At 41.7% G+C, this 23,637-nt stretch overlaps 3 protein-coding genes across 4 annotated transcripts in view; 2 read left to right on the top strand and 1 right to left on the bottom strand.

Moving 5' to 3' along the window:
• Positions 1-3,632: 3,632 nt before the first annotated feature.
• LOC110989427 (transmembrane protein 17B-like) lies at positions 3,633-10,556 on the top strand. Its single transcript, XM_022253802.2, has 4 exons — positions 3,633-3,958; positions 6,312-6,415; positions 6,728-6,841; positions 7,517-10,556. The coding sequence occupies exons 1-4, from the start codon at positions 3,856-3,858 to the stop codon at positions 7,796-7,798; spliced, it is 603 nt and encodes a 200-aa protein (XP_022109494.1). The 5' UTR covers positions 3,633-3,855; the 3' UTR covers positions 7,799-10,556.
• A 235-nt stretch (positions 10,557-10,791) lies between these two features.
• Positions 10,792-23,637, top strand: part of LOC110989426 (huntingtin-interacting protein 1-like) — a 40,384-nt gene continuing 27,538 nt past the window's right edge. For both annotated transcript variants that reach the window (XM_022253800.2, XM_022253801.2), the window contains exons 1-4: positions 10,792-10,981; positions 12,688-12,751; positions 13,671-13,813; positions 20,569-20,625. In XM_022253800.2, coding sequence (XP_022109492.2) covers positions 10,907-10,981; positions 12,688-12,751; positions 13,671-13,813; positions 20,569-20,625 — 339 coding nt within the window. In that variant the 5' untranslated portion in view covers positions 10,792-10,906. The remainder of the gene's footprint in view (positions 10,982-12,687; positions 12,752-13,670; positions 13,814-20,568; positions 20,626-23,637) is intronic.
• The window catches only part of LOC110989429 (SEC14-like protein 2), a 52,323-nt gene continuing 49,375 nt past the window's right edge, over positions 20,690-23,637 (bottom strand). The window contains exon 13 of the mRNA XM_087141318.1: positions 20,690-21,396. The gene's annotated coding sequence lies outside the window, so the exon portion shown is untranslated. The remainder of the gene's footprint in view (positions 21,397-23,637) is intronic.

Here is a 23,637-nt window from a genome sequence, read left to right as displayed (position 1 = left end):
GTAAGTGTGACGTCATTTCACTTAAACCACGCCTATTGCGCATGCGCTGCACAAAGAGTTACGTGCATTGATCACCCTTTACATGGAACCATGCAATTTCAGCGATTGTCTAATGGGAGTGCGTCTGCCTTTGTGACGAAGTCACTTCTGAACTGGATTGGGCAAAGGGCCGGACATTTTCATAAGCGTGACAAAAAGTAGACTTTTCATTACCCCTCCCCCGGTTGTACATCAGCGGGCAAAAAGTATTATGGATGGAGAGTTTTTATTTAATTTTGATTAGACTTGGTGTCGAAACGGGGGACCCCCTCCCTGTACCTCCATCACAAACTTTTCAATCTTCCGGCAATGACCACGCCCCTATGGGAGCACTCCACCAAATGGTTGTATTTCTGCGCGCGAGCTCATTAATATTTTGTGATCCCACGAAGTTTTTACAATAAGACATGCCATAATCAGGAGGCATCATAGAACTATTTCTATAAATCCCGAATTTGGGACTGATAGTTTCCAGTTCTCTTCCACAAAAATCCTAGGCCTATTTTGGATAGAGGCGAGCGGCTACATTCAGATTTTGCACTGTTTTCTATGGGCACGTATTTGCTGTAGTGCATGCAACCAGTAAAGACAAGATGGCGGCGCCCTTGGCTACAGACCAAAAGGGGGCGCCCTGTTCTTTTTTTCGTGCTTTTTTATTGACGGGCGGAGAAATGAGCAGTTTTGTCTTTGGATGTTGTCAAAACAGTTACGATTATAGCCAATGATCGGAGGAATGTACACCGTGTCTCTCAGAGGGGCTTATTGACTATAATGTCCTATAATAACTGGAAAAGGGCCTGAAATTCCCCCAGTTTTTTCTTCCCCGAAAAAACTGTCCCGGACTCCGGGGAAACAGAAATTAGGAAGGTAATTCAATCAACAATTCCGTCTGCTCGTCCTCTTTCTGTTAGTTTTTCTTTTCTGTGTCCCGCAGTTTTGCAAAAGATGTTCGATTTCTCCGTTTGTTCAAGATTGTCATTGCGCACAAAACAGTGCTGCATTCTGTGGCAACATACAAACTGTATTATCCTTCTTCAGAAAAACAAGGAAACGTATTCAGTTTTTCAGATTGGTTTAGATAGGATGGATTTTCTTCGATTTGATCCATTTTTACTGCAAAACCGGCCCCCGAGGTGATATTTAAGGGTGCATTCCACCAAATGAATTTATTTCTGCACTCGAGCACATAAATATTTTGTGATCCCACGAGGTTTTCACAACAAGACATGCCATAATCAGGAGGCATCATAGAAATATTTCTATAAATCCCGAATTTGCGACTTATAGTTTCCAGTTCGGTGTATTTCTTTCACAAAAAACCCCAAATTGCGGGCCTATTTTAGATAGAGGCGGGCGGCTACATTCAGAGATGAGCGCTTAGTTTTACTGCTATTTTGGGAGTATCTTCCCTGAAAGGCGAATAAAAAAGATTTTTGCGGCTAACCCCCATGAAATTGAAACGAAAAGTAATCCATTATCTTGAATTTCAAGTAAAAAAACGGAGGCCAACCTCTTCACGAGCGTCAACAGGCGGCACTATTTCGGTCCGATTTTGCACTGCTTTCTATGGGCGCGAAATTGGTGTAGTATAGTGTAGTATTTACGACAAACATTTCTCTCTCTCTCTCTCTCTCTTGCCTCCTTCCAGGCGACGCAACCAGACGACGCGACGGCACAACGGCTCCCTTGCGTCGTGCCATCGGATCGAACCGTTGCCTTCTTGCCATTACATTTGTACACACACGACGCGTCGCGTCGTGCCCGGCGTCGCCCGTCGCGTCGTACGTCGTGTTGTGCGTCGCGTCGCCTATTACGTCGCCTGAAGCACGACGCGACGCACGACACGACGCTCGACGCGACGCGTCGCGTGCTGTCGCACTTGTTTCTTGGTGTTGATAGAGGGCGCCTTTACTGATTTTTTTCATTTCCGCCCCGGTCCACTAATTCAAGCCCCATTGAAAACAGTGTAAAATCGGCACTGTTCAGGGCCAATAACATGCTTACAAACATCCTTGAGATTGCTGAAACACAAATAAAATTATTGTCCGGTCTGGTTCAATTTATATATTGTGGGCTAACCAATTACATTTTAAATTATTCCCACAAAACAAAATAACTCCCCAAAAAGTTATTTTTATAAAGTCTGATTGCAGCCATTTTTCAAGTGGCAACCCTCAACCTTCTTGGGCACTTAGGACCATTTTTCACTATCCTATTTTTCATAGGATAGCTCAAAGACCCACGCAGTTGATTCTGGCAACGATTTACACAACCTCACCGTTTCGGGGGCCAAAAAATCTCCTTTTTTCAGAAAAATGCTGGGCTTCTACTTTAATGCTAATGAGCTGAGCAGAAATTCTTACTTGAATAGTGAAATGCATGCACCCTAGACATTTTTTTTTTGGTCTTTGCTCTTTCCACTGCAAACTCTACAGCTACTTGCCAAGTCAAGACAAGCCAAGTCATCCCCAACTTCAGCAATAGATCGTCTTCAATCTAGGCCCTTTATTTATTTTCTTTGCTAATTCATAAGGTTTTTTGTTAAATAGAATCCCTGTTTTTTCTCATTATTAAAAAGATGCTTTCTCTAACGTGAGGGTATTTGTATTTTCGTAAATCGTGCGAAAACCTTTCACTATATTAGCCGGAAACGAATTTATTCTCACTAGTTAGCTGATATTAAAAGGCGTAAACTCGTAAGCAAATAAATAATGTAAGCAGGTGTCATAATTCTCATATTATGTCCGCTACAATATTTCTAAATTTATTCTGAGATACAATACATCAATCATTATATTGTGCTTCCTAATGTAAGATGCGGATCAGAGGAGAAATTATACATGTGTGCGGCCAAACAGAGTCGGAAAAAAAGACACGGCCACAATGATATTAGCGTCTGTTTAATGTTTTATTCAGAAACACGGACTACTATCATTGAAAATGTGGTGCTGATGAAGGTAACGAGGAAGACTGACCTGAAGGAAGACTAAGACGGAATATTCTGAGGGTTTTATAGAGCAGGCTCGGTGGCAACTTCCTAAACCCGTGGTCAAATTTGCGGTGATACAATTGTAGACAAATTTCCTGGGGAATTGGGAGTACTACTTAGAAATTACCGGGATGGACCACGGAGAAATACCGGTATCTATAGGATTACAAATCTACCACAAATGGGAAGTGCATCGACGGTATTAAAAAGAAATCATTGGCTGGGTTTAAAGAGTGACGAATTCTGGGCTTCCGCATATTATGAGAGAGCAGTTCCTACATATGCCTATTGTCTTCTTGCTCTTTTTTTCTTTTTAAATAAAATATGACAGAAATTTATCTTAATCGAGGGATGGATGAGATAAAAACAAGAACAAATCAACACCAAAGAGTAAATAGCATGTACTTTGCCAGCTCGGGGGACAGAAATGAAAGAAAACAGTAAAAGCGCCCTCTATAAACACCATGAAGTAAAGGGCGACAGCACACGACGCGTCGCGTCGTGCGTCGTGTCGTGCGTCGCGTCGTGCTTCAGGCGACGTAATAGGCGACGCGACGCGATGCGATGCACGACACGACGTACGACGCGACGGGCGACGGAAGGGGCGACATTAAGGCAGGAAAAAAATGAAACATGGAAAATATCTGAGACGCAAGGGAGCCGTCGTGCCGTCGCGTCGTCTGGTTGCATCGCCTGGAGGGAGGCACGAGAGAGAAAAATGTTTGTCGTAAATAGTACACCATAGTAGTGCAACCTGTGTCCTTCCGCGGCCCCTGCTTTTTGTTAACCTGAAGAGGGCGCCCTTTCCATTGGTAATTATAAACAACATGGCGGCAGATTACATGCGGCAGAAACTGACTTCATTTTCGGAGGCAGTTTTTCCCGGTAGGGCGTTGCGAGACAACCGCCAACATCACGCCATAAGACCGGGTAACTCTTGTAGTTATTTCTGAACATTTTTTGTGTGTTTGTATCCTTCACAGAGGGGATACGTAACGTAGATATTAGGAAGAAGTGTACCTGCAAAACGTTAATCTGTTTCCATTTTATTTCACAGGGCCTACCTACTCCAATAAACTTTTTCGACGTTCGCAGTGCATTATGCGTTCGGATGACATACAGTACATGCAAATGCAATGCATTGTGCACAACCCTATTTGCAGTATACCTGCAAAACGTTTATCTGTTTCCATTTTATTTAATAGGGCCTACCTACTCAAATAAACCTTTTCGAAGTTCACAATGCATTATGTGTTTGGATGACATACATGCAATGCATTGTATGCACAACCCTATGAGAGCAGTGTACCTGCAAAATGTTAATCTCTTTCTATTTTATTTCATACTCCAATTCAAGCCACCCCCTTCTGACAAAGTGTTGGATTATTGATTTGGGACGAAGATCTTCACAAACTTCAAAGTTTAAAGCTTAGCAGAGAAGGAAAATTCGAGAATTCTTTCCAACAACACCACTTTCTGTCACGGACCGTGCTTTGACTAATTTGTGAATATTAATGTTCTAGTATTGTCCAATCAAAATCATGACTTGCAGCTCATTCATCCCGTGTTGACCAGTCACATTCATTTTCAGCCTGTAGAGTGACTGGTGCCCTTAAAAAAGACAAATTAAGGGTGATTTCTTCTTCTTACAAATATTTGAAAACTTCAAAGAGAGTTGATGAGCAGATATATAAATATTTGGTGGAAAACTGCAAATTGACTTCTGACTGATTCACTTCTCCCGTAGCGTTGTGCATAAAAATGCATCGCTTGTTTGTCATCCAAACCCATAATGCATTGCAAACGCCGAAAAGGTTTATTGTCACGATTGTGCAAGGTTACATGCCTAAAATTCTCATTATCTGACATGTTTGAAGAGTGTCACCCCAGTCTTTCAATGTTTAGTAACCCTGATAGTAAAGGGCGTGTGATTGTTTTAACCACTACCAGCCGGGGACTCCGGGATCGGAGCCGTATGGTTTATATGTGTGGCCGGGGTCTCCGAACTCGGACAAAGGAAACAGGGCCCTGTAACAAAAGACCGTACTCCGAACAAAAGACCAGGCTGCTGGGCATGACCGGCATTTTTCGCTCTCAAAAGTGGTGATAATCCAGCGTTATTTTGAAACCGTATACCAGGGTTTGGGGTATTTAGAGCAAGCGGATTACCACCGGGGACAAAAGCTTTCCACCACTGCAGCGATGAGCCACACAGCACCGCTGCATGCTAATCTGGCCCCTATTGAAAAGAGGTCAGTAGTGCACTGAGCCAGGTTCGTGAACAAAAGACAGCTGTATAACATCGCACAATCTGGGCTCTGTTTACAAAGGCTGCAGGCCTGGCTGAAATATTCGGGCGTCAATGAAGGTCACCTGTCAACTTAGAGTAGTACCTGAATATTACTCCGTGCGGCTATAAACGACTGTTAAATGGAATGATGAATTGTTGAAGGATTTTGAAAACGGAAAAAATGATAGTCATGCCGGCCCAGCATCCTCAACGTTGAAAAATGCCCCGGTCCGAAGTGGTTAAAAACCAACAAATGCCAAGAATTGTTGGCAGAACATTTTAGGCCTACAGTCACTTTGCCCATTTACCACTTTGCCCATTTGTCTCTTCAACCATCTGCCAGGAAGAAGTTCCATATAGTATACGGATTCCACTTGACACCCTGTGCACAAACGCTATGAGGCTAGTCTGAAAAATTCTAAGTGTTTTCTAAGTATATGACCTGTTTTTTCTCTCCTAAATTGAACTTTTCTGGACAGTTTTTGCTTTCTGATGGCTAATGGGTCACAGTGGGGAATAATTACTGGCATCTGGGTATGGAACTCTTCCCCATTTGCCACTTTGCCCACGCACTACTTTGCCCCACAATATTTCGCGTGGTCGTAGTTGCAAGCCCTAATTTCTCAAGCGAACAGAAACTGTCTAGTCTATATGTGTGCTGATGAAGAGGACTCTCTCCTGTGAACTCACTAAACTATTTCTATTTTTTTTTTCAATCATTTTATGTTAGTTTTGGGTTGTCAAAATTCAGAGTGTACTGCATGTTGCATTGTTGTTGCAGAAATGTCTTCATTGAAAATTACAAGGTTTTTATTCAGGAGTGATTTATGCTTAAGCAGTATGCCTACACATTTGGCCTCACAAAAGCTAATAGGAAGATGGAGAAAATCTCAAATGTATAAAACTTGTGTGTTAAAAATGGCTTCTGATAGTTTAAAACTGTCGATTCTGAATACCACAGCTTCACTTATTAAGTTTTCTCCTTTGTTTCAGGGAATGAGCTGGTTTCCAACTTGCCTCTCCAGATGGCTTTGTACTTCAACGTTTTCTTCTTCCCATTTTGGCTTGTCTGCTCCATTGTACTCTTGGAACTAAAGGTATTCTTTGCTGCATTCAATCAAAGCAGTATCACACATCAAATCCCGAAGAAAAGCCTGTTTGCTCTTTTTATCATAGCAACAGTTGTAGGGCAGGATTATAAATGACCTTTCCTAAACTACCAAACTTTGAGATCAGGTTATCAGGTTTCAATGAAGAAAAAATGCACTTTATGCGCAGAAGAACTCCAATGTGAATCTTTACGTTAAACAGGCATCGCAGTACCATTCAATGTCTGTCACAGTTGAAAAGAAGCAAGATATAATATCTGGATATCTGTGAGTCATTTAATATCGTTTTTGTGCTTTCAGTTTTACCACTTGGATGAGATATTTCGGTTTGTGTGTGTGACCATCTATGTCGTGATGGGAGGCACAGAGATCATGAGATTGTATCTTGGATATCTGGGAAATTTACAAGAAAGGGTAAGAAAAACAAGCGACCATACGTGGCTCTCACTTCCAGACTGGTTTCCGCCCATTCCATCCATAGTAAAGCAGAGGAAATAGGAGCTAAGCTAGCCTACTTCAGTCAGGGGCAAGTTTGAGCAGGCACCACTTGTAAACTGCTCTTCCGTTGTACCTGGTATTCAGGATGTACTGTGTGCATAGGTTACCGGGGACAATGGATTGGTGGTCTAGACATTATCATCACTGAAACATATCCTTATTGTCAGACCTTACTTAAAATGGACATTTGTGGCTGTGGATGTTTACTGTAGCATGTTAGTCGCAAAATGCAAAGTGGTAGCCACAAGCAGACAATTTAGATGTGGCTTTTAGAAAACTGTTACCTTTCCTATTAAGCAGTCTCACCTGTGGTGAGTGGTGAGTGGTAGACCAGTCAACACCCTAACCCTATTTGGCTTGAGGCTCCAGTTTAGTGAATTTAAACCCCTTTTCATTCAAGTGACTTGCTCAATTCAAGACAGTTATCTAGAGTTTGGAGTCCTTTCGTTTGGTTTAAATATTTAAGCGGAAATTTTAGGAATGACCTTCATGAAGGCCGTGTCTGAACTGCTTTGCTAAGATGATGAGCACCCGTGTGTAGTTCCCGATTTAGTGTCCAGGCACCCAAATTTTGACACACACCCCCCTCAGGTTCCCGAGCTGGCTGGGTCCTGGCTCCTGACCCTCATCCTCCAGTTCCCCCTCATCATCTTCCTCCTGGCCGTTGAGCGGGCCATGCCCGTCCCTGTTGAGCGGGCCGTCCACCTGGTCCAGCTAACCTTCATCGTCCTGGAACTGGTCTTCGGCTTCTTGGCCCTCCGGGTCATGACCCAGCACCAGATCATGAAGTTCCACCTGCAGGACTTTGACACCATCTTTGACCTGGAGGAGGGTCACCAGGAAGTCATGGGCCGCTACACGCCGTTGGCATGACAACGATCGATGCCAAATTATCGAAGTCCAAATGGCTGCACTATATGGCCAACTGTTCTCATGTCCTGCTGTGCACTCCATTTGCAAGTGCCTTGCTGCATAGGGCGGTATTGTCCAATATGTACAGCAAGTACAGTTCCTAAGGCCTACAAAAAATTTGATGGCCTACTAAAATGGGTGGGCCTGTAAAGAAACCATAGTGTGCTTTCTCTGAGAATTTTCAGTGTTGCAAAAGCTAGAAAGTACATCATACGTGCAAGTCCAACTTGGCATCAATATGAAATGTGAACCTCCAGCACTTACCAGCACTCTGAGATTGGTACCAGTGCCTTGGCTGGAGTGTGGCCTAAGGAACACTCGTGCTTAAGGTCTGGGGAACACTGGTGTGCAGGGCCTACAGAACACTGGTAAAGTTGTGATTTAAACAGGCATATACATGTACGAATGTGTACACTGTAGAAATCGTTTTCTGTAAAGTGTAAGAATGTGAAGGCAGGATTGCTGAGAGATTCTGTGATGTTGAGGAAGGGTTACATACAATGGGAATGTGTAAATTTTGTCTTGCAGATTTTTTTTGGAGAACAACTTTGTTGGTTACCCAGTTTAAAGATTAGAAATGGAAGCTGTTATAGGTTGCTGTGAACTGTTTGCCAAAGGGACCCAATTTCATAGACAGTGCTTTGCAGGAAAAAAAAAAATAATTGCTTAAAAAGAGTTTCTAAGCTAAGCAAAATTAAGCTTGAAACTAATCAGGGCAGTACTGGTCATGTGGTTTTTCGGTTGCTAACCTAATTTTGGCCAAGTAAATAATTGTCTGCGTTTGCTATTCTTATCGCCATGAGATTAGACCTCAGAGTGACCTGAAATATCAAAAAAGAGAGGGGGGGGACTTCCCATTGGTATTCTTTTTTATGGCCAATTATTGATTGTTAGTTGATGTGTGTGTTGCAGGACTGGTTTACAGACTTCCTTGTATTTCTTTGTCAACAGGTTGAAGTGTGGTTTGTCCATCCTGTTAAAAATGTAACATTTGTGGCTCTTTCCAGTTAATTTTTGTCACTTTGATGAGTACTCCAGTGATTTAGTAGGGTTTCGAGTCAACTCGGACCCAAACCAACTCGGACCCATGCCAACTCGGACCCATGCCAACTCGGACCCACGACCAACTCGGACCCATGTCAAGTCGGCCACAATACTAACCCGGACCCACGACCAACTCGGACCCACAACCAACTCGGACCCAAAACTAACTCGGACCCACGACCAACTCGGACCCACCCTGAGTCAACTCGGACCCAACCCCAGGAGCGTGATTAACTGGTTGAAAATTTTTATTTTGTCCACTTTTACATTTTAGCATTTGGTAAATGACACTTTTGCACTGCATGCTGCCAAGCTGTAACGTCCTCTCTACACGTTATGCAGGGAGACAGTGGCACAGGCTTCCCAGAATCTCTCCGTTTTCCAGATCCAGATCACTAGCAGAAATCGAATGAACTTTCACCAAACAACCCCCAAAGTTTTTGTTGCAATAAAATGCCACAGATAGGCCCTTCTGATGTACATAAGAGATGCTGCATACGTACAACAGATACTGCAGATACACATCAATGTCACGAACATTGGACCTTTACAGTGTCTAATGGTGTTATCCTCCACCCCACTTTTCAATTTTTTTTTGGCCTGGCAAGTCTTACACCTCCACCTTGCCCCATTCTCTCCCCACCCCCAATACCGGCAAGATGGAGGAATTCATCCATACAGGCCTTAACTGACTGTCCAAATAACGCAAATAGGTTGGTAATTTCGAACAACACAAATCAAATCATTTTAAAATAAAAATGTGGAATATTTCCTATTGGCTTAAACTTGGAGACGGTTTTGAAGCGTCGTATGTCTGCTCGCGAGCTCATTATTAATATTTTGTGATCCCACGGTTTGTTATTTTCTACAATAAGACGTGCCATAATCACGAGGGATCATAGAATTATTTATATAAATCCCGAATTTGGGATTGATAGTTTCCGGTTCAGAGTATTTCTTTCACAAAAAGCCCCACAACGCGGGCCTATTTTGGATAGAGGAAGGCGGCTACATTCATATGAGCGCATAGTTTTACTACTATTAGGGGGTATCTTCGGGAAAAGACGAATAAAAAAGTTCATAAAATTGAAATGAAAAGTGATCGATCTGTCCATAATCTTGAATTTCCAACGAAAAAATGAAGGCTAACCTCTTCGCGAGGTTCAAGAGTCAGCGCTATTTCGGTCTACGGGCGCGTAAGATTCAGTGGGTCCGAGTTGACTCGTGGTGGGTCCGAAACGGCGTGGGTCCGAGTTGGCGTGGGTCCGAGTTGGTTGTGGGTCCGAGATGGTCGTGGGTCCGAGTTAGTATTGGGTCCGAGTTGGCGTGGGTCCGAGTTGGTCCTGGATCCGAGTTGGCATGGGTCCGAGTTGGAATGGGTCCGAGTTGGTTTGGGTCCGAGTTGACCTGATCCCTTTAGTAGGATGTGACCAAATGAGAAATGTGTACATGAGACTTACAGGTCACCTGATAAACCTTAAAAAAGACTACAGAATATGGATAAAATCAGCACATAATTTAACAACTGAATGTAAATTTCTGTACATTAAACAAGTTTATTTTTCCTTAGCAACATGACAGCCGATGTATAGTAAAATAAATGTGACCAAGTGAGAGAAAAAAAAATCAGTTGGACTATTTCTTGCTGGTCGCTCTTGAGATGATTTATTTCTAACTGGGCTCAGAGGAAAATCAGGAACATGTGCTGGATCCAATTATTGTCACATAGGCCTATGTACATTTTTCAGTGTCAGACATATCATAAATACATCTTCATCCTTTTTCACCAATACTTTGCGACATTTCTTTGAAATCCCCCTTTGGCGTTCCTAAAAGAATTTCGAACGGGAGTTTCGAGAGAGGATAATGCACAAAATAATGCGCCCCGTTATATATTATACTGCCCTCTGTTGCTCAAGGGTAAGTAGTTCCGGTGTGTGCCACAACCGTGGATTCCCGGCGCGAGAATTCTCCGAGTTCGCTGCATTTTTTTGACATTTAAGAGTGGACTAACTCTAAACGAACATGGCTGGAAGATTGTCCACAAGACGGAGTGGAGATAGTTTGGAGGCTGAGCGCCAGAACTTTATCAAACAGCAGGTAAATTCGACTGTTTTCTACGGGCCTTTCATACATGTTATAAGTTTTCGATAGTGATTCACCATGTTTGCAATGCATTGCGCGCACAGTGCAATAATATAGTGAGCATGCATTGTGGGTATCGAATACGTCCAAAAAACCCGAAAGAAAGGGTACAGTAATGCATGGGAATTTAAAAGTGTGTTTTGAAATTGAATTGTCCAAATTATATAATGTCAGTTTTGGGCAGGATATCAAATTCAAGGTTGTGCATGATGTGGCTCTTTTGACATGTTTGAAATTTGTGTGAAATTGGACAGTTTTGTTTTGTCAGTTTTTTGTTTGTTTTTTGGGGCCAGGCTTAAGACTTCGTTATTCAAGGCTGATATATACCTATGTACACATCGTTGGCTCAGCATTCTTTTCTTTCAGGACACACTTTCTATTATTAGGTTCTAGAAGTGGCGCTCTTCAGTTGGCAAATGGTAGAATTATATGTTTTCTTTCACTGTCTTCAACAAAGAACAGCGCCAATTGATGTTAGCCCCACTAGTGTGGCATGGACCCTCACTCCCGTTCCATCTTTAGCCACACATCCATGTATGCCATTTGTTGTCGTTGTGGTCAAATCTTTGGCGCACCCTCTTATAATCATAGGCGCAATTTGTTTTGCATACACAAATGTTCCTTAGTCTCTCCGCTTTCTAATGACACATTATTTGAATGATTTCACTCAACAGACTCATTTTAATTTAAAGATGGCGTGTGAGAATGAGACCATGAGATTAAATAGGTAAAGGCAAAAAGACTGGAAAATACATGTACCAGAACAACGTGAGTGAAATCATTCAAATAATGTGCCAAAGATTTGACCATGCCGACATTAAATTGCACATACGGATGTGTGGCTAAGGATGGAGCGGGAGCGGTCCGTGCCACACTAGTGGGGCTATGTCAATGTGAGAAACGAAGATTGCACACAATAATACACAAATTAGATTGGAAATACGTGTTAGTTAAACGAAATAATTGCAAAATACCCCGCCACTCTAAAAAACGACCCCTAGAATTATATATAACAGGTTTTGCCCTTACCCAACGTATATTAATAAGCACTGTATGCTCAGTGCTTGTCCGAGAGCTTGTGAAAAAAACCTCACAAGCTTACTTGAGTGGGACTCGAACCCACGACCTCCTGCCCACCAGTGCAGATGACCACTCGACCACCGAGCCCGCCGGGGTCGGCCGGCCGGTCCGAATCAAATGAAGCAGCGGGTATCGCGAACTATTTTCAAGATGTATTTTTGCGTTGGGGAGATGTTAATTATATATAACAGGTTTTGCCCTTACCCAACGTATATTAATAAGCACTGTATGCTAGAATGACGGGTTACGTGGGTACAAGGTGAACATCCCTTGAGAAGAGTGTGACACTTTGACCTGTACCTGGCTATGAGGTGGATCATTCAGGTTGGCGGGGTATTCTGCAATTGAGCTCGTTAAGTACTACAGAAAGTGTAAGAAGCTGAAATTGTTAGTAAAACAAGCAAGGAGAGATTCCCCCTCCAGTAAGGATTGTCATCAGATCCCGTTTGCAGATGAATCCAGTTAGTTCTCTCTTATTCCATGTTTCATTTCCGTTTGAATTCCTGATCGTCAACCCTGCTCCATATCTGACATGTTCACCCAGTTACTGATTAATCAATACATTTTGTTTCCAATTACAGACTATCAGTGTATCCAAGGCCATTAATGCCGTGGAGGTCCCGGTCAAAGAGAAACATGCCAGGAGTATCCTTTGTTGCTCAACATTGTCTAGTTTTTGTTTACTTTTACAATCAATACTTTGTTTATGTTTGGGTATTTTTATAATCGGGAGGTTAAAATCTGTTGCATTTCATGCTGAGTTCAAATTTCACGGCTGCTTATCCCTACTCATTATTTCAAATCAAATTATATCAACACAAATTTGATTTTGTATGTTGAAATAGAAGCCTGAAGTTCGCAATTGGCATGATTATTCTAGTAATTAAGGCTTGCAACTTTTCCTTGGATCAGTTGATTTCCTCGTGTTTCACTTCACACTCGTGCCATAAAAAACAAACAACGCTGTAAGAAAGGCTTGTCAAGATTTGGAAGTTCATCTTTTTTTCTTCCGTCCAAGTTTCATGTCTGGTAATTCATACACCATAATTGCTAAACAATTATTGTGTAATTGTTGGTCAGGTAAGAGTTCCGTGTACGGACGTTACTTATTTTCCCTTGCAGTGGTTTCAAATTCAGCAGGGAATGTATTGAAACATCTACCTAGAAAACACTCATAATTGTTAAAACTAGTCTCACAGTGTTTGTGAACAGGGTGTCAAGTGTTGTCAAGATATGGCACCCTTTCCGTTGGTCATTTGGAGTGATGGGTTTCGCTTAATTTTACTTTTCATGCAGAATGTTACATGTTCATGCATCCACGATTAAGTGAATACCCCTTACATTTCAGTAAGATATTTCAAAAAATTTTGAGTTACTTTACAATACATTGCACTAATTATAAAAATGAAGTCCATCATGTTAAAAATTCATTCCTTTAAATTGCCCATTCAAGCAGAAAACAACTGTTGACATGGCAACGATGCCATTAACTGAATTAATGAATCCATTTATATGTGAATGTGGGGGAATCCTTGAGGTATCTTTCCATAACTGTTTGCGCCAGGCATTATCATTGGATCGTTTACCGACAAAGGCTTGACAGTCTTCTGGGCAGCCGTTCTTCGTCTCCCGCTTCAGACGACGTCGATTATGTGCTGGAAGTTTTGCCATACGTTACATAAAGTGATTCGCGATGGCCATCAAAATGTGAGTAGCATTGCAGGATATGAAATCTAGGCAACCGACCTTTATCACGAGGCAGCCATCTTGCTTTTCTCGAGATTCAAAGCAATGTAACCAAACTGAGGTTGGAAGGGCAAATAGTCTGGTTCCTTTTAACAATATGTGAAGTCATATTCCTTTTTCCAGTGGGTCTTCAGGGAACAAGAGTAACATGGCGGCGTCATGATAAAGGTCTATATGGAACTTTCCTGAACTGAAATGAAATAGCAAAGGATGCATCATGCTGTAATTATAAAAATGTAACACTGGGATATTTTAGACTTGGAAGAGGTCTGCTTGGTGTAAATTGTTGGATTGATCATTCGCTCAGCCAGTAGATCTTGTGCTGAGATCTGTTGGTCCCTCAGCCATCAGTCAATTTCTAGTTGGGTTTTGTGAAAGATTTTTAAGGGGAAGATAAGTCACAGATTTTCTACTGGATTAACTGCTAGTGTAATGCGATCACTTGATATGCTAATTGACTGATTATGCCTAGCAGCTGTATCCCGATTTCCCACATAATTTTGCCAGAGTCTATTGAAAATGAACACAGTGGGACTGCACTAGAAAGCATACTGAACCTCACAAAATCCAACAGGTTCATGTACTTGTCAATGTACTGGTACATGCAGGTTACTGTACCAAACCCTGATAAACTCCAACAGAATGAGCCCGTTGGAGTTTGAGTGATATGGTATGGATGGGTCTATGCACTATAGGATGACTTGCACCAAACATACCAAACTTGACAAAATCAAGCATAGTCCAATAATTGGTACAGCAAGCCAGACACTGCACACGGTGACCCGTGTGTGTCCCAACTCACACAGAATCCAACACCATCTCTCTGGGCCTTTCATCCCAAGTCTCACAAAATTCAACAAGAAGTTCCTCAGGTACTGAGTTCCTCAAAACTGCCAAAACCTCACAAAACCTGCTGTTGGAGTATGGCAGGTTTTGGGCAGTTAGGGTTAATCAGAACTCTTACTCTCAAAGCGTTCATGCTCATCAGAGCAATTCTGATTTTTTTCCAGTCGCCGAAAAAAAAAATTGGTAGTAGTAAAATAAACAGACGTGATGCTTGATCGTGTTTTTCCAATTGTGTCCAGGGTCCCACAAAACAAATGTGAAAGCCTATTCTTGTTTGTAGTTTTGTTATATTGAGCTCTTGGCTTTGATGTGCCACTCAGTTTGGCATCCTGATGGATGCAAAATGGATGGCATCTAGGTTAGAAATGGTGAAAGTTTCCATTGATGTCCGTGGTGCAGGATTTTTCCAAGAGCCTTTAATCTCAAAAGTGGCTTGAGCAACTTATATGTCATTTTGGTCACAAAGTGGTTTCACACCTGTATGCATATATCTGGGAAAACCACTGAAAAGTGTAAATTGATGAAAGCAGTACGTCTACATGTACAATACATCCTGTAAATGCATTGTACATGAACATGTACATGATTGTAGGCTGCCCTATACATGTATGTTTGCAAACCCTATTGGGATACAATGCAAATATAAACAATGTGTCCCTACAACAACTGTTTGTGGATCTGGTAGATGATTCACCGTATGGTTTGAATATCAACAAACCAGTATTTGTATAGGCCCTGTTGATTTCCACAGTCCTCACGCTAACTGTGGTCCCCACGCTACAGTTTCTCCCATGTCAAGGTAATGGCATTGCCGTGCTCAATGTACATGCAGATGGTTGGAATTGTTAAGTGAAGTTCACCTTAGTATTTCTGATGTAGTTTTTTAATCTGTAAATTTCCATGTGTGCGGATGTTGTTCCATTGTTGCTTAATTACATATTTATGCATACATCTAGGTTTATTACACATGTACATGTACCCTAGATGTCCCTGCCAGTAATAGTTTACAATTTTTTAATATCATTGATAATGAATTGTAATTATTTGATTTCATGCAGAGGCAACTCAAAGAACAAACAAGATGAACAAGTTAATAGGCTTTTTACCAAGGTACCGAACAAACGTGCACCAGGTTGACCTTTTTTGAGAATTTTAGTGGAGAATTTTTATCGGAGAAGTAAGCCTGAAGTGGACCAGTGGTCCATGCATTGCAGTGAGGGAAACACACTTTTAATTTTCACAAAAGATGTTAGGATTCTGTTGCGACCCACGGCACTGCAGGTTGGCAATCCAGTCCAATTATTCTATAGACCGTTTTAATATCAAGCGAAGAGAATAGAAAAGTCTGGAACCAATAGAAAGGCTTTTTTTTTTTTAATTTTCCTTCCTACCAGTGGGGATCCCCAGAGAGTGTCACCTTCTAAAATATCGGAGTGTTTCCTTGTCCAGTTCAGCAGAATTTGTCAGTGGGGAAGGGGGGGGTGTGAATGCACAAGGGTTTTAGCTGTACGTGTACAATCCTTCAGATTTCAGAGAGAGAGAGAGAGAGAGAGAGCCTTTGTGTGGCTTTCCAGACCTGGCCAAACTCCATGTCATTGTGGCAGGAAACTGTACCTTGAGTAAGGTAATTCAACACTGCTGTGATGCAGGCTACGCGTACATGTACTTACATGTACCATCACAGAAATGAATGGTGCCAGGTTTGCATACATACCCATGTGTCCTTGCTCTGTGATGAGACATTTGCCATCTGTCATTGGCAGATGATTTTAATTTAACGTCCTATTGTTGTTCTTTGGAAATAATTTGTTTAGAACAAATAACAAAAACATAATGACTTTTTGTCAGTGTACACTGTTGGCCAACTTGTGCTATGTCAGAATTGAACTAAAGAATGAATTAAAACATTAAAAGTGCGACAGTCTACCCTTACAGATTTTGGGGTATTCTCAAATAGACTTCAGAAAGCCCAATTTTCTTCTCAAACTTCATGAATGTATGCCACTTATTTACATACATGTGTGACATACACATTTACATAATAGGTGATAAAATGGCTGTACATCTTCCTCCATGATGTGTCCATGTACGAGTACCGGTACACGTTAGATTGGTAATAATAAAGGAAAGTGCATCGTGAATCGTGAACACTCCTGATGATTTGTGTAATTGCTGTGCAGATTACGGTGTATGCTGGGCCTACGTGTAATTGGGACAAAGATCAAAATATTTAAATGTATGCAGATGTATGCAAATATGCCTTATCCATGCATATGTCCTTGGTTTTGCCCTTTTGCCTTCAAACGTGTATAGTGTACCATACATGTACATGTTAAGTCTCTATGTTCTCAGCATGGTCTGGGAATTGCAAAATAAACAAAAACACAAGCTTGCCCAGATGGGATTCGATTCTAGAATTTCTTGCTTACAAGTGAAGATGTCCAGCAATAAAGCACTTGCGAGTTAAATTTGAATAAAATCTGGTACACTGTGTTATCTGATTGCAAAGAAACGTAACAATTTGAATTCCCCAGACTAAAGACACTGTTGCTATACCTCATGATCCGGGGCAAGCTTTTGCATAGCGACCACCATCCCTGGAATGGACTAGTTTCCATGTGCCATTCTTATCCATTGAGAAGAGTGTATTGTTGCAAGGGGTCTCTTATGTAACTAAGCAAAAGCTTGCCCCAAATCACGAGGTATAGCAACAGTGGTTTTAGTATGGAGAATTCAAGTTGTTATCTTCACGTTAATTTAAAGAACTCGGTGTACCAGATTTTATTTAAATTTAACTCGCAAAAGGCTCATTGCCTAGCCAGCTTGTAATTTTATGGAACTCTTGGGCCTCACTGAGAGTACAGTGGGAATATGTAACAGTCAGGGTAAAGTCTAGTATCAAAACTACATGTAGCATCCCCTGCAAGTAAAGACTAAAGCCAAATGAATTAATATCCTTGTTTCATTCATCATTTTCCATTTCATTGCTTGTACCATAACAACTGCAAGATGTCTGACTGAAGCACTGTGGAATGTTTATATGTACATCAGCCGTGGTTGGGATGCAGTCTTTCAGTTTCCAGACTGTGCTGTATAGGTGCTAACCTCAGAGATGCCAGAACTGGCAGCGTGTAATAATTAACTCCGTACCACGTCTCCGCCGCACTCCGGAATCTCGTGCAAACAAGACCCGAACTGGGTGAACACACTTTGCTGTTACATGTATGTGTTTTCCATGGTGATTCCCCCGTGGACTGCGGGTTCTCGGGCTCAATATTGGATCGTGATGAAGACAAGTACATGTGTAGGCTAGGCCAGCATGACTGTTAGCGTCTGCATAAATAGACTCACTTTCCCCTGCACCTATGCATGTGTTTGTAGGACCCTTCATAGACTTCAGGTCTTTCTGTTTCTAAGCGTGTATCACCTGGCACTGTACAAAAGTAAAACGTTTCATCAGGATTTTAGGGCAAACTGCATCAATTTTTCCCTCATTTGCCAAAGATGTGTTTGCACATTGTAGAGGCTTTCCACGTGACATAACGCGATGGGCAAAGGCATTTCAGGAAGCGTACCATGTCTGTGGAGGCGCGTGCATTTTTGAATCTCTTTATTTCTAATCCTCCAAGGATTTTGCAGGATTGAGGGTAGTGGTTTCTTGGAAGCATCCAAAAACTGAAGTTCATTTTTGCCAAGCTCAGTGGCATCAAGCACTTCCCTTGCACTCAATGGTACACTGAAGCCAAGCAAAAGGTTAGAACTATGTTTCTGATTGCCAGCCTGAGTCCCAACCTAGAAAATCATGCACAACCTACAATTTTTTCAGTCCAAAATATTAACCCCCAAAAGGATGGTGCCAATCGGAGAGCCCGTAAGTTACTTTTTGTTTGGCCATGTATGTACATGTAATTACTGGCAAGCAAAGTCCTCGACATGTATATCCATGAGAATAATTTACAACCACAGGTATTGACCTTGGCTAATTTTTTTTTTTTTTGGGGGGGGAGGGAATTTCGCCGAGCCAGTAGGAGGTTTTTGTTTCCAATTTCTGGTATTTTCCCCACAATATCATGTTGTTAAAAGTCCTTGACCCTTTTCCTGCCTGGAGTGGTAATGCCATGGGTGTGTCCCGCTGACCTCCGATGACCTGACCCTACCTACATGTACACTGTATGTAGGCATCCTGCTGCTTGAATGAGTAGTACATGTAGTGTGTGCTAGAGGGCGCTCTCTAACCTGTGTCCCCAACCATGTACACCCTGCAGTGCCTTTCGAATTGCCTCTTAATGTCTTATAGGTGTTTAAAATCTAGCAACTTCATAATCAGTGCTGGACGTAAAACCTGCTGTCCTATGAGCAGACATCAAATCATAAAGTGAATTTGTAGAAAAATATAATTTGAATAAAACCTGGTACACTGAGTTCTTTAAATTCACGTGAACATGACAATTTGAATTCGCCATACTAAAGACACTGTTACTATACCTTGTGATTTGGGGCAAGATTTTGCTTAGTTACATAAGAGACGCCTTGCCTCAATACGCTGTTTTCAATGGAAAAGAAGTGCACAAAGGAACCAGTCCATTCCAAAGATGGTGGTTGCTATGCAAAAGCTTGCCCCCCGAATCATGAGGTATAGCAACAGTGTCTTTAGTCTGGAGAATTCAAAATGTTATGTTAATGTGCAATCAGATAACTTAGTGTACCGGGATACCAGAATTTATTCAGATTTATCTTGCAAAAGGCTTATTGTGCAAACACGAACAGTGAATCCATGAGATTGTTGTTCAAACCTGAGACCCAATTTTTTTTCTGCGTTCCCCCAAATTGTGACATCAAGGCCCGTTGTGTTGCACGGTAGTTGTATGTGAACTTGCAGAATGTACAATGTATATGTTGGAACGACTGGTATGTACGTGTATTACATGCATATTCACTTGAATTTTGACATCGAAATTGCACTTTAAGTTTCTGTAGTCTCCGGAGCCACTGTTGAGTTACATGCCTCTGAACAAGTCTTGCCGACTGGAAATATGCGGGAACTACCCTGCCCATACAGTAACCACTTAAAATTCCACCCACATGCCGCTGTACATACATGTATGTGACAGCCACATTTAACAGGATCATAAGATGTCATAACTTTGTTTGCTACATCAAAATGGAGAACGGATCCTGCTGTGTATGGACAAAATTAAGCAGTGACATGAATGTCCTTGAGACTCATTTTGTGAGATCCAGTCTGAATTTAAGAGCCTGACCGATTAAGAATTGATATCTGGTGAGTTGGTGTAGGTATTTAGCTCCAAGACCTTTTTTTCAGCGGGAGGGAATGAGTCATATACAAACTGTCAACCGGGAATTTTCTTAACCTTATCCAAGTGTAGCCTGGCATAACAAGTGTTTTCTGTTAACCCTTATTAGAGGGAGTTGTTGAGTAATGAATATTGATGACCCAGGAGGAGTGTGGCTACTTGTTCATGAACCAGTCTAAAGGCAGTGAGCAGGCACTATGCTCCTCCCACTTCAGCTCATAAATAAAGATGAGTTCACACTGTTTTATGCCAAGGCACCTTTTTCAAGAAACATAGTCGGGTTACACATATTGACATGCCATAAGTTATAACCCACTTCTTTTACACACACTAAAAATGGTTTGGGTTGGTTTGCCTTTTTGTGAGTCTGGAAGACCTGAAGGACATAGACCCAGGGATGTTGTGTGGAATTTCATTCTTTTAGAAGTTGCTACACTGAAATTTCTGAAGTTCTAAAACTTAAATGGAAAGTGTGAGAAAATGTTGGAAAAGATTATGCAGCATTTTTCAAGTAATAATTGAGAAGAAGATTTCTGTCTATTCTTGTCATTTTAGGTTATGAAGGATTGTCAGCCACATGCGGAATACATTGGGAGACTAGGAACCAGCTGGGTGAGTACCGTTGATGGATCCGACCAAGACATTGACCTGCATGCAGGCATTTACACTTAGCACCTGCTTGGACTGTGGGTCAGGGAGTGTTGTCTATATAGACACCTGTCATTGTGTCAGCTACCCAAATTTCTTGGACCCAGTTGTTTGCGGCTGCTAATCCTTGATCCGAGGCACTTGCTGCAGTGGTTGGATTTTAGTCCATCCATGCATAGCATGCATGCAGCTTGAGAAAAGACTAGCATGTAATTTAATTTACTATTCTCCTCAAAGACCACCTTTTCAAACTTGTTTTTGAGGCTTCATTTTCTCATGATTTTTGCTGCTGATTTTGGAACAAAGTTACTATTCATGACAAGGAAGAGACTGTCTTGTATGACTCATGACAGACTGGGACTCAAGTCACTTTGACAAATTACTCGGACTTGACCTGAATAACTTATACTCAAAAGGTGTGACTCAGACTTGGACTCAAATACAAGTCTGCGAGATGGTGGAAATACTTAATTGGGGAAGTCTGAACTTGTACCTGGATCTGCATAGATGATGAATATTCATATATTGACAGCATAGCGCATTAATTGCTCCAGGAAATGTTCATATCCAGTACCGAAGTAGTTTCGTGATACATCAGTCCCGTCCCATTTGGTTGGATGTCCAACTATAGCCTACTGCTACTGACCCATTGAAACTAGTGATTTTCATTCTGTGCCGGGTGATGACAAGGTCACACAAGTTCTTTGATGTGGATCTCTGTTACGGTCATCAGAGCTGGCGGTGAAAAAAGCACAAAATCATTTGGGTTATTTTTGGCCTTGCTGGAACATGTAGAGTGTTATTCTGGATGCCGTCCTTCGGTCATTGTCAAGATTTTAGCTCTGATGACTGGTCCATTTTACTTAAAGTGACGTGGTGCTTGGTTCAATTTCGGATTTGGAGGCCAATATCTGTGTCCTCGTTGGGTCCCAATTCAGTTTTCCTTTTCAACCGTAAATCCCCCCCCCAAATGTGCCACCACCAGTTGAAAAATATATATGTACATGTGTGTTGTTTGTGTTCCAAAGTTGAGACAGTAAGCCAGTTTATCGAGAAGAAAGCAAGCTACAGTGCAGATTGACAGACTGGTTGAAGTGCTGCATCTCAAAGATAGAATGGTTTTGTCAGTTCTCTCAATTTTTGCCTGGTTTGCAGAAATATTGACACCCCCACCCAGTTTACACTTCCATTCCTCTAAGTGACAGACAATTGGAGGTTACATCATACATGTATGCAGTCGGCCTTTGTGCAAAAGGGATTCCACTTGACACCCCGTGCACGAATGCCATGAGATTGGTCTGAAAAATGTGTTTTCTATGTATACGTTTCTTGACATGTTTTTGCCTTCTGACCGCTTATACATGTAGGCCACTGTAGGGAATAATTACTGGCGTCCGTATATCAAACTCTTCCCGATTTATGAGTTACCACAGGAAATGACTAAAACAGCCTCAAAATAAGTTGTCATTTGATACATGTACTGTATTATGGACCCTTTCTGGCGTCTTCCACTGAACTTTTAACCCTAACCCCCAGGCCATTTCACTAAGAACCATCCTGAATCCTCGGAGATAGTCCGATTTCCAACATGAAAAAATTGCATTTAGCCCAAATCCTCCCAAAACCTCCAAATTTTTTTGAAAATGTCATTTGGAGGTGTACATGTACCTAACTGCCTGAATCCTTCAAAATCCTCTGTAAATTCCTGTCATTATGTTGAGGCTGTGCGAAGGGCCTGCTTGAGCTGTGTAGTTGATTCAAAATAAATATGGGGCTAAATTTGTGCTTGACTAACCAAAAACAACACAAGGTCTAATCCATGACCTTCATGTATGGCATCCTTCGCAATCGGCCATGCACTTTTACCATACACCCTGAATCCTCCAAATTTCTCCACTTTACAGAAAAGGATTTGGGAGGGTTAGGGTTAAACAAAGTCTGAGAAGGCAAACCAACAGAGTTACTGCTCGAAACGTCGAGTACCACTGGTTCTTTTCAGAACCGCAAATACTCACAGAAGAGATACGTCCATGGTGCTACCGCAAGCCTACTTTCTATTATACCTCCTCACCATGCAAACCTTCAAGACTTATCTACAACAGTCATTGCAGTGAAACAGGAAAAATGTCCATCTTAAAAGTATTTTTCAAATACTTTTTGGCCTGTCAAGAACCCTATTTTTTGGTCAATTTCCTTCCATTTCTTTGTGTCTATCACTCTCAGCGTCTTTCCCTATGTATCTGTCAATACCCTGAAGCACTGATGACGCATGGAGGTGTTTACCACAGTGCATGCTGGGATAGAATGGGGGGATCATTGATGCGGTCTACATGATTATGGAAAATTACAGACTTAAATACATGTGTACATGTGAGTTGTATTCCATCCCAAGCAAGTGAGAGGCACAGTCTGTATTAAACTCTTACCATTTCTGGTTGAAGGAGATAATTCCCAGAAGATTTAAAACTATGGTTAACCCTAACCGCCCAAGGGTTGCTGGACCTAACCTTCCCCAATCCCACAGACTTCAACAGTACTCCTGTTGCAAGAGTACTTAATCCCACAAATTCCAACAGGGCTTTACCAGTGTGATTTTGTTTGATTGGGTACAGCAGGCCTATTGCACAGTACAAAGAGTATGGACAGGCAGTACCTATTCAAACAAACTCACACGCCATCATGCTGCATATCCATCCCCAGTGGCTGGGATAAAGTGAGAGGGCCACAGCACCCATTCAGTCCAAATTCAAAAGGGTATGTGCAGGCTCACAGTACCCAATCACACAAAATTAAACACCAGATAGTAAGCTACATGTACCAGTACCCAATGCCACAAACTCACACACTTTACTGGTGTTGAATTCAAACAAGTGTCTTCTCAAAGGCAATCGTTTTCCTTCATATATGCTTATCATCTATCAGAGCATGGTGATATATGGGTCATTCCAGAAATCAGGGGTCCAAAAGTGTGACATT

The sequence above is a fragment of the Acanthaster planci genome, linkage group LG09 (genome assembly GCF_054643075.1).
Source record: "Acanthaster planci isolate LZ-2023a linkage group LG09, COTS_SCS, whole genome shotgun sequence".
NCBI classification, from domain to species: Eukaryota; Metazoa; Echinodermata; class Asteroidea; order Valvatida; family Acanthasteridae; genus Acanthaster; species Acanthaster planci.
This window is presented reverse-complemented; position numbering and strand designations above follow the sequence as displayed.

Bases quoted from the DNA above. Each gene is read 5' to 3' on its own strand.
- LOC110989427 (XM_022253802.2), top strand. From the start codon at position 3,856: ATGGCGGCAGATTACATGCGGCAGAAACTGACTTCATTTTCGGAGGCA. The intron at 3,959-6,311 runs GTAACTCTTGTA...CCTTTGTTTCAG, and splicing joins ACATCACGCCATAAGACCGG to GGAATGAGCTGGTTTCCAAC. The intron at 6,842-7,516 runs GTAAGAAAAACA...CACCCCCCTCAG, and splicing joins TGGGAAATTTACAAGAAAGG to GTTCCCGAGCTGGCTGGGTC.